At 42.7% G+C, this 11,048-nt stretch overlaps 2 protein-coding genes across 3 annotated transcripts in view; one reads left to right on the forward strand and one right to left on the reverse strand.

Annotated features, from left to right (window-relative positions):
• Window positions 1-202: 202 nt before the first annotated feature.
• On the reverse strand, window positions 203-2,600 carry LOC121553577. Its single transcript, XM_041866805.2, has one exon. It carries the CDS (start codon window positions 1,768-1,770, stop codon window positions 1,090-1,092), a length of 681 nt encoding a protein of 226 aa, XP_041722739.1. The 5' UTR covers window positions 1,771-2,600; the 3' UTR covers window positions 203-1,089.
• A 1,160-nt stretch (window positions 2,601-3,760) lies between these two features.
• LOC121553314 (suppressor of fused homolog) overlaps window positions 3,761-11,048 on the forward strand; it is a 24,596-nt gene continuing 17,308 nt past the window's right edge. The window contains exons 1-3 of one of the 2 annotated variants that reach the window (XM_041866337.2): window positions 3,761-4,672; window positions 5,124-5,258; window positions 9,043-9,179. In XM_041866337.2, the coding sequence (XP_041722271.1) occupies window positions 4,521-4,672; window positions 5,124-5,258; window positions 9,043-9,179 (424 nt within the window). In that variant the 5' untranslated portion in view covers window positions 3,761-4,520. The remainder of the gene's footprint in view (window positions 4,673-5,123; window positions 5,259-9,042; window positions 9,180-11,048) is intronic. The other variant, XM_041866336.2, reaches the window with a different exon arrangement.

Raw genomic sequence — 11,048 nt, forward strand, 5'->3', positions numbered from 1 at the left:
AGAAAATACACTTTATATCTCATTAATGTTTACAATCTCATCATAATTAATATTTATTTACACTGTGGCGAGGATTACAAATGACAGTCAGACATCCATGTTTTGTCAAATCATCTGTGACACATATTTATAGAGAAACAGGATGTGTGCTCAAGCACATAGATATTACTGGAAATGGTGCGGTACAGGGAACATTCTAAAGTGAAGTAATAGCATGCAGCATACCCAACCCACACACCCTGGCCACAACTATGTCTTATCTCTCTACTGCGAGAGGTGACTCAGACCCAAACGCCTGTTCCATAGAACCTGGAGTCGACAGAGAGAAGAGCAGGGTCCATAAACATCAATGACTGGTAGGACAGACATAGAAACAGAATGACTAGTCACACTAGTCAGAGTTACTAGTTATTGAATTGAATGGGAATGTCCATTCTAGTAATTATATTTCTATGTTGATGGACAAAGTGATGAGATACAAGAGATTGGACCGTGTTTAATACAATATGACACTGGGTTACAGTATGAGAGATGAGAAATTACTAATATGATAGACAAGGGTTAGAACGACAGCACGTTATGTACGAGAGATAAGGTTTAACTGCATGACAGGGGTTTTTCAGTGAGAGATAAGAGGCAAATGACAGGAGTTTATAACAAGAGTGGCAAAGCAAACTGTAAAATGAGTAATCCCCTCGTTCCTTAAGCAAACTTGCTAATGCTAATGCTAATGTTACAGGAACCTTGATACTGTAAATCATAGTAGTACACACCACCTAATGAAAACACTAGACCAGAATGACTCCAACATTGTAGTAGCCTGAGGTAGCTCCATATAATGAGATGAAGAATATTAACAAATAAGTAGCATTTGACTGCTTTGTATTAAACTTATCTGGAATTTGGATGTGGAATATTTTTTTTTGCAATAACATTACTACTATTAACATTTACTAATATACAACGACTACTATATAACAGTTTTCATCCGTTTTTTCCATAAGCATTTAACAAAAGTATCACAAATTGTGTAAATACATTTTCATATGTCAACAAAGCTGGCATTTATTAGCCAAACCTCCATTACAATCATCTCACCTTTCTCCTCTTCTTCATCTTCTCCACTACCTCCCTCTCGCTATCCCCCTCAGGACTCTCCTGCTGCCTCACTATCCTCCTCTCCACTCTGTACTCCTGTTCCCCAACATGGGTGTCCCCTCGCACCACGTACTCCCCTCCCTGGTAGGTGATACTAACATCCGTCCGGGGGTAGGTACCGTACACTCTCCGCAGGTCCTTCCTCACAAACTCAGGCAGCTCCCTGCGGGGGCCATACACCCTCTCCAGCCTGCCCCAGCGAAGCTCTCCTCTCAGGGTGAAGCCCTCGGGCCAGGTCCCTCCCTGGTTCTGGAACCTCTGGGGCCTGGTTGGAGTAGGGGCCACAGGAGCCACTGGAGCAGCAAGGTTGGCATAAAGGCACTGGTGGTAGGTCCAGTAAGGGTTAGACATAAGTCTATGGTTACACCAGGGCAGGGGTGAAGGTTGATGATAGTGGTGGAACTCCCTAGGATCAGGTCCCTGGGATCCACTAGTGCTCCTGGAGATCAGGTTTAAGGGGAATTGATACTGGGTGGGGATAGATGGAAGGTAGGGACTGTAGTTGTTGCGCCACTGCATCGGGGTGATGGCGGTGGGATACATCAATCTGTAAAAGTGGTGTGTAGGTACAGGTCGAGGTGATGTGTATGTGTAAAAGTAGTGAGAGTTCATGTTCTAAGAGAAAGGTGGTGTGGAGAGAATGGTACATGGTCCATGGTTTGGGTTGTCTTCGTCCATACAGGGATCTCACTCTGCTGAAATAAACAATAAACACAAAACAAAGAGGTGAAAAGTACTCACATTAAAGGTATAAACAAAGTACTTTCATGATCCAACAATGTAGCTAGCTCCCATTTCCAATAAAACTAAACTATCTGAAAAAAGAAACACAGAAAGTCTAAAAAGTAGTGAAAAGAGTGTTGACAGCTTGCACAAGAAGATAAAGGTAAATCAACTATGTGTTCCTCACCTGAAGGAATATGAAGTGATTAACTCGCATAGCCATTGCCATTTTGTCAGAAAATGAAATGAACTTCAATTAAATACAGAAAGTGGCTGCCATACCTTAGTCAGACATAACTTGTGGCACAGAAGCCTGTCACCTGACTCTTTGTTACAGTATCTAGGCAGCAGGTAACAACAGTTATGTACATAGATCCTGATAAGATGGCGACTATATCTTATCTCAATTAACTATGCTATGCTCAATGGATAAATAGTACGTCGGTGTCGTTGGCAAGTCATAAAAGTTAAACACCAAATTGCATTTTAGGACAGCCTACCATTGACAGTGGCACCTTTGAGTTCCCTTGCTGTTCCTCCTATACTACTGGAGAACTCAAACAGTAGTGGGCACTATAGGCCTAGCAAAATGTGTGTTTGCATAGAGCCCCACAGTGGATGTGTCATAATACCCATAAGACCTAGCGGTCAAACTCAGAAATGGTTCCAATCGTCTTTCCACCATTCATTTTTCACATAGTGAATTTTACAAACACTTCAAATTAAGTATGTGTTTGGCGTAGGCTTACCTTGGCGTAACGTTATTAAGTTAAGTTTGAGCATCTTAGCAATACCATGTGTACTATACAGCTTCTACTAGGATAGAGACACTTAATCAATTATATAATCATTAACCAGATTATTCCAGATACCAGACTTAGATGAGTGATAACTCAGTTCTATAATGTTGTTATTGATGTGAATGAATCTAAAAATCTATTGACATTCAGAATTGACTTTGTTTAGACATCCAGCCTGTATTGTAGTTTCATGACCAGAGACAAATCTTCTATAGCTGTAATGTCATCAATCAAATTAAACTGTATTTATATAGCACATATCTTACAACAAATGAATTTCAAGGTGTTCAAAGTCATGCATTGAAAGGCATGTGGCACTTAACATCCTTCCTCTTGGCAGGTCTCTATAGGTGACCAGGGGATTCTCTCTACCACATGCAAATGCCTCTGTGGAGCTCATAAGTGTAGCCATGCAGCCTATTTTGGCAGCTCACAATATCGGCCGTGCGTATGTGGAATGCGAGTGGAGGAAGCCAGCCGTGGCCAACCAGGTGCAGTCTGTGGAGGACCTGTACCCGGCAGAAGACCACAACCCTCTGTCCCAAGAGCCCACAGAGGAGGATCTTCAGTAGCTAAGGAACCATCTCCGGGGCAGGTTCAGTGGAATGGCATGTCTCTTTGAACCTGAGCCAGAACAATCGCTACCCTCCCTGTTATCCCTGTCTGTACTGGACATTGTTAAAAAACAAGGGCCCCTGGGGCATGCAGGCATCCTGGCTAGCATGGTGCTGTCGCTCTCATACTGTGGTACTCAATTGACACATTTTATATCTCAGAATGTCATTATGTTTGTGACAAGCATTGATTGCAGTCAGAGGTCAGGTGGGTTGCTTGCAAGTTGCCAGCAGCATACCACACTGCATCCCACTGCTGGCATGCCCGTGAAGCTGCAGGGTCGTCCTGGTCAGTCCCTGGATGGGAGACCAGATGCTGTTGGAAGTGGTGTTGGAGGGCTAGTACGGGCCACGCTTCCCTCTGGTCTTAGGAAATCTTAATGCCCCAGGGCAGTGAAGGGCACATTGCCCTGCGTAGGCTGCTGTCTTTTAGATGGGACGTTAAAACGGGTGTCCTGACTCTCTGTGGTCACTAAAGAGCACATGGCACTTATCGTAAAAAGAGTAGAGCTGTTAACCCTGGGGTCCTGGCTAAATTACCAATTTGGCCCTCATGCCATCATGGCCACCCATTGATCTCCAGCTTCCAATTGGCTCATTCATCCCATCCCTTCTCCCACCTGTAACTCTTCCCCAGGTCATTGCTGTAAAAGAGAATACTTATTTTCTCAGTCAATTTACCTGGTAAAATAAGGGTACATTGGAAATAACTCTGAATTGGAAACAAATATCATATGTGGCATAGGTGAGAAATTAACTGCAACTGAATACACACACACAATATGATCAATTTCAATATGATCAAAAACTGGGGAAAGTTTTTAAATCCATCAATCTTGTTCTTGCGGAAGGTTCTAACGTAGTGATTGACAAAAAGATTAGCCAACCACAACTCTGTATTTGGAACCACCTATCAAAATCTGGTACTTTGATTGGATTGAGCAAACGTCACTCAAACCGTTCCTCCCTTCCTTTCCACAGCCCCAACCAATGAGGAAAAGTTTTCATAGGTGGAGCGAGCAACAGGTCAGGCTGTAAAGTAGGGAAAGCAGTCGGGGGGCGACAGTTTAATTTGTTCTCGTAAACAATATCAACAAAAACAAAAAAATACAGGGACTGTTTCATCAACCAAGAGTAAACCAAGGGATTCTCCCTTATCTTCGCGAAGAAAGTAATTTCTGTCGCCCTTTGAGGTATTCCCACCTTTCTGAAGAAGCAGTGGGGGATGGACGAAGTGCGGCCTAACAACGGACCAGCAGCAGCCCCCGGGCTGGCGTCACTCTTCCCCCCGGGTCTGCAGGCAATCTACGGGGAATGCAGGCGCCTCTACCCCGACCAGGCCAACCCCTTACAAGTTACAGCCATTGTCAAATACTGGTGAGTAGATCGCTAACGAGGTCTTATTCTGGATACATTTCTTTGCAACAAAGTCGGATTCCGCGAAAGCTAACTTGAATTGCAATGTTGTTAGTTACGTTAGCTAACAGAGGATATGGTGAAAACGCTACAGCTAGTTACCTAGCTTGCTAGCCAGAGAAAACATATGATTTGATGTGATTGCTCTTTATTGTTGACCAAATTACCAGTGAGGAATGGGGCTGAAGAAATGTAACGTTAACCACTCTAAACGCCTACAGATTTAGTAAACAAACACTTTGTCTACAAACAATGGAGTGTAAATCACCTTATATTTGGGGTTATGAGTGTATTAGAAAGGTGTCCTAAGCTTATAAGACATTGATAAATTAAATAATCAATGGTTATATAATTATTTAAAATGGCAGTAAATAGTGCAGATTGCGCTTTTAACAGTAGTGTGTCTCTACAGGTTAGGGGGTCCTGATCCATTGGACTACATCAGTATGTACCGTAACGTGGGCTGTGCAGCGCAGGACGTACAGGAACACTGGCACTACATCAGCTTCGGACTCAGTGACCTGTATGGAGACAACAGAGTACATGAGTAAGTACAGTACTTCAGGTTAGAGCTCCAACAGACCAAGTTGCCAGGGTTACTAACAACAGACACACATGGTTTGTGCAGCTGTTGTTCACTCACTTTCACTCCTTTGTATCATTATGCAGAATCAGCATTTAGACACTAGCACACTTTTTGTTGTTCCTCTGAAGCAGGTATGTCATGCCAACAGCTTTCACCCCCCCCTGTTTGTAGTGTTCTTGAGTAGACTTGCCAGCTCTGATCCCCCACAATTCCCAGAAATCTCCCCACCTCTTTGGTTTGCTCCCCTTTAAACAGCTGTAATTGAAAATCCATGTTTGTCATAATTCTGGAATAGTACTGAATGGGTGGAGTGTGAACGTTTAAACTAAATTGGGATCCTTAACGTTAAGAAAAATCACTAACTGTAGAGACACACTCAGGTCTATAAAGACCTTAGGCAAGTTGTGTAATTTAAATTTCCACCCCAGTATCTCTATTTGCACATCATCTCTTGCACATCTATCATTCTAGTGTTAATACTAAATTGTAATTATTTTGCACTATGGCCTATTTATTGCCTTACCTCCATAACTTGCTACATTTGCACACACTGTATATATATTTTCTGTTGTATTTTTGACTTTATGTTTTGTTTACCCCATATGTAACTCTGTGTTGTTTTTTATCGCTTTGCTTTCTCTTGGCCAGGTCACAGTTGTAAATGAGAAATTGTTCTCAACTGGCTTACCTGGTTAAATAAAGGTTAAATAAAAAATAAAAATAAATTTAAACTAGAGAGGAAGAGGCAAACTTTAGGCTACTTTGGAGAATTTGCAAGATATACAAGACAAGAGATACAGATTACCAAGACATATGTGTACCACAGTTCTTTCTGCCTGCCCCCTCCTCCCTTGTGCTGGCAGCATCACATTAGTGGAAACCAAGACCATTCTTTGGGCAGGCCTGGTTGTCAAGGACAATTTTAGCTAACCTTAACCTAATTATCCTAACCTGCCACATTAATCTCTTAACCTGCCACATTAATTCTCCTAACCTGCTGCGTAAATTCTCCTAACCTGCTACAAAACCGGCATACCTGCCCTCTGGTCCAATAAAAATAGTAGCTCAAATACTTTTTCAGTATATCCTGTTACTATCATCCGTAAAATGTCTGTGTAAATCAGTAGGTCCTGATTAAGCATGAACAACAGTACAACTATAAAACTCTCTAAGAACCTAAATAACTTATCTCATTGGCTTATTATTATGAAAAACATCCCCACAGAATGATGCTGCCACCACCATGGTGATGAGAGGTGTTGGGTTTGTGCCAGACATAGCGTTTTCCTTGATGGCCAAAAAGCTCAATTTTAGTCTCATCTGACCAGAGTACCTTCTCCCACATGCCTTTTGGCGAACACCAAACGTGTTTGCTTATTTTGTTCTTTAAGCAATGGCTTTTTTCTGGCCACTCTTTTGTAAAGCCCAGCTCTGTGGAGTGTAAGGCTTAAAGTGGCCCTATGGACAGATACTCCAATCTCTGCAGTGGAGCTTTGCAGCTCCTTCAGGGTTATCTTTGGTCTCTTTGTTGCCTCTCCGATTAATGCCCTCCTTGCCTGGTCCGTGAGTTTTGGTGGGCGGCCCTCTCTTGGCAGGTTTGTTGTGGTGCCATATTTTTTAATAATGGATTTAATGGTGCTCCGTGGGATGTTCAAAGTTTCTGATATTTTTTTATAACCCAACCCTGATCTGTTCTTCTCCACAACTTTGTCCCTGACCCGTTTGGAGAGCTCCTTAGTCTTCATGGTGCCGCTTGCTTGGTGGTGCCCCTTGCTTAGTGGTGGTGCCCCTTGCTTAGTGGTGTTGCAGACTCTGGGGCCTTTCAGAACAGGTGTATATATACTGAGATCATGTGACAGATCATGTGACACTTAGAATGCAAACAGGTGGACTTTATTTAACAAATTATGTGACTTCTGAAGGTAATTGGTTGCACCAGATCTTATTTAGGGGCTTCATAGCAAAGGGGGTGAATACATATGCACGCACCACTTTTCCGTTATTTATTTTTTTGAATTTTTTGAAACAAGTAATTTTTTTAATCTCACTTCACCAATTTGGACTATTTTGTGAATGTCCATTACATGAAATCCAAATAAAAATCCATCTAAATTACAGGTTGTAATGTAACAAAATAGGAAAAACGCCAAGGGGGATGAATACTTTTGCAAGGCACTGTATAGGTAAAAAAAAAAAGATCTTCCTTATATATCTCAGGTGTAGGACAGACACTTTAAAACAAACCTCCTTTGATTCATTTTTGGGCAATTATTTTCCATGTATGAATCTGTTACTCGGTGTGTTTCTATGGGCTGATAGCAGTAAGGCCAAATTCAATGTTTCATTAAATATTTATTTTATATACCTATAGGGGTCCTAAAATAGCTAAATGATCATTGGTACGACTATTTCAAAACAATCCCCCCCCGGCTTAGACTCTTAAGTATTAAACAATCTACATTGGTTGATTGCTAGGCATACAACAAATATTATTTGTTAATACATTTGAAACGAGGTCTAGTTGTGGCTGCAACCGGACTAGATTGTGAACGACTCTTGGTGAAATGCATTGCTTGACTGCCGTGAGGGTGAAAAGTAGCCTGACGACTCACACTAAATTCTTCCGCTGCTCTGTTGTTCGCTACATACTGCTGCGGAGAAGAAAGTAACGTCTGTGGCATAGCGTTTGGCCGGAGCCTGGGTAGCCAGGCAAGGTGATAATCACAGTCGTTCGCGAACTGCAGCCCCCCAAACGATTAGTTAGAGTTTGTTGAGCAGAGGCTATGTATGTTTTGGTTCTACAAAGCTGTGTCCATCATAACGTTCAATAATAAATTAATTGCAGTCATTTGATAAATTATCAGTTCTAAACATGTATTTTTCTTCTCTATGCTCATGATCTATTTTCCTGCGCGCATATGACAGACAGTTGGTGGTCGGTGCATGTCTCTGGAGTCGCTGAGCCGGAGGAATGTGTAATACTATTAATCCTGCTGTAGAACTCATTGCAGCGAGCACTAGCAGGTCAAAATCATACCTCAGTGGGGTCAAACGAACGACTAATATCAAGGTTCGCACAAGGTGCTTAAAGTACTTGAATTTGGCACTCTGAAATTCAAGTATTCGAATACCTTGAAAATCTAACATTTTCTCAAGTTGGTGCTTGAAAATTACTTTTATTAAAATGAGAGGAGAACAGAAAATGAAGAAATATGAAAAATATTAGAAATGTATTGGTCTTGCAAATTAATTTCCAGGCAGACTACCGAGTTTTATTTCCTCACGTGTCTCTGGTTGCCAGGCGAGCTCGCTTATTCCATCCACACTGCCACTCAGCCAGGCAGGTACAAAACTGACTGATTAGTTCTGTACCGCCAAACGTCACATCGATAGCTAAAAGGCCGGGCAAATGTAGATTCAATTCTGCCTGGCAGGATATTGATGTTTATGAATGGGTTTCGCCAGACCCAACCAGGAATGTAGTGGAGGGTAAATGCTGTTTATGCACCTTTTTATTTGTGAATTAGAATTTACTCACTTTTTTATTTTGTTAATGATAATTTACCCACTTCTTGATCTGAGTTCTAATCGCGCCTACATCTGCGAATGAGTGGAATCATTAATGATTAATGTATGCTCGTTATGTTCGCCTTTTTGAGCTGAACACACACACATGCACACCAGAAGAGAGAGGTGGGTTAGACAGCTTGAATAAAGTGTGTGTATTCCATATGTGTATTGTCAGGTTTACAGGTCAGGAAGGCCCCAGTGGCTTTGGCTTTGAGCTGACGTTCAGGCTGAAGAGAGAGGTGGGAGAGACTGCACCCCCTACCTGGCCGGCTGAACTCATGCAGGGCCTGGCCCGCTACGTCTTCCAATCAGGTAAGAACCCAGGCTCTGTGTGTGTGCCTAGTGTGGAGGGGATTTAGTCATTAGAGTAAGGTTAGGAGAAGGTAGTTGTCGACCAATTACAAGCAAGGTACTCTGAGCGTTTTATTACTCTTCACCACACACTGCCTCCACATGGAGATTTTGGAGCATGTCAATATTTGTAACCTTATGTCACTCTACGTCAGTGACGTTTCGCTAAGGAGAGCACTTGGTGGTCACCAGCACAATCATCTCCAGCTTCCAATTGGGTCTTTCAACCCCTTGCTTCTCCACCGCAACTTCCTAATGTAGCCTGTAAAAGAGGAGAATGTGTTCTCAGTCAGCTTATCTGGTAGAATAACGGCTAATATAAGTAAATGTGGACTAGAAGAGCATGTTGTGTAATGTATAATCCTAGCCTCCGTGTTTTTAAAGACCTGGCCAGCTCTAAATGGTTCCTCTTGGCCATGTAAACACAAACCTCTGCGACAGAGCTAAAGCTTGTGTCTGAGGTCGTGCATAAGCTGCTGTTTAGCCGTAATCAGGATATTTTCAACTAACCTTTACTTGGCGATACGTTCTTCCTTCTCGATTCGGAAGAAACTTGTTTCTTGTAAACTTCTGTGTCCGGTTGCAATGGGAACTCCAAAAACCAGAGAATATTCTGGGAAACAGAGAGGGAGGGAGGGCCATTCTCTCTAGGTTATTCTACGCCCCTGTCTGCTCTCCAGCTGGGGTCAATTTAAACGTGCGTGGGCCCTGCGCTGGATGGATGAATACTGGATCCCTGGCCCTCCATCCTCTCCTCCTTTTCCTTCCCATATCTTTTCCAGTATATCTGGACTGGGTGCCTGTTACCTCACAAGCAGATTGATTCCTCTGGCAGGATCTCTTGCTTACTCTCTCCCCCTCTCATCGCCTCTTTCTCTTCTCAGTTTTTCCCCCTCATCAAGCTACACACTACCCCATAATGACAAAGCAAAAACAGGTTTTTAGACATTTTTGCAAATGTATTAAAAATAATCAACTGAAATATAACATTTACATAAGTATTCAGACCCTTTACTCAGTACTTTGTTGAAGAACCTTTGCCAGCGATTACAGCCTTGAGTCTTCTTGGGTATGACGTTACAAGCTTGGCACACCTGTATTTGGGGAGGTTCTAGCATTCTTCTCTGCAGATCCTCTCAAGCTCTGTCAGGTTGGATGGGGAGCATCGCTGCACAGCTATTTTCAGGTCTCTCCAGAGATGTCCGATCAGGTTCAAGTCCGGGCTCTGGCTGGGCCACTCAAGGACCTTCAGAGACTTGTCCCGAAGCCACTCCTGCGTTCTCTTGGCTGTGTGCTTTGGGTCGTTATCCTGTTGGAAGGTGAACCTTTGCCCCAGTCTGTGGTCCTGAGCGCCCTGGAGCAGGTTTTCATCAAGGATCTCTCTGTACTTTGCTCCGTTCATCTTTCCCTCGATCCTGACTAGTCTCCCAGTCCCTGCCGCTGAAAAACAGCAACTTAAGTGGTTCCTCTCATTGGTGTAGTCATGGCCCTGCCTCCTATGTGTGTATATCATAGGACTGTTCCTCTTCACTTCATCTGACCTGACCTCGGGCCACATTCCTCACTCCTCCCTAACTCACGGCTGTCCTACCTTATCAGTTACTGAAACCAGACTGTGGCCCTTCTCCTCTCCATAGGATACCTGAGATTTAACAATAACATGTTCTGACAGAATTTTAACTTTCTGCACTCCTCTTTCTCACTCAGTATATTTCCATACCCTCAGTTCTAATATGGTAACATCAAAAAGGATATTTCATATTTCAAGTTTAGAAGTTAGTACCCAACAGAATAAAGGAGGCCACTGTGTTCTTGGGGACCTTCAATGCT

Source organism: Coregonus clupeaformis, chromosome 37 (assembly GCF_020615455.1).
Source record: "Coregonus clupeaformis isolate EN_2021a chromosome 37, ASM2061545v1, whole genome shotgun sequence".
NCBI lineage: Eukaryota > Metazoa > Chordata > Actinopteri > Salmoniformes > Salmonidae > Coregonus > Coregonus clupeaformis.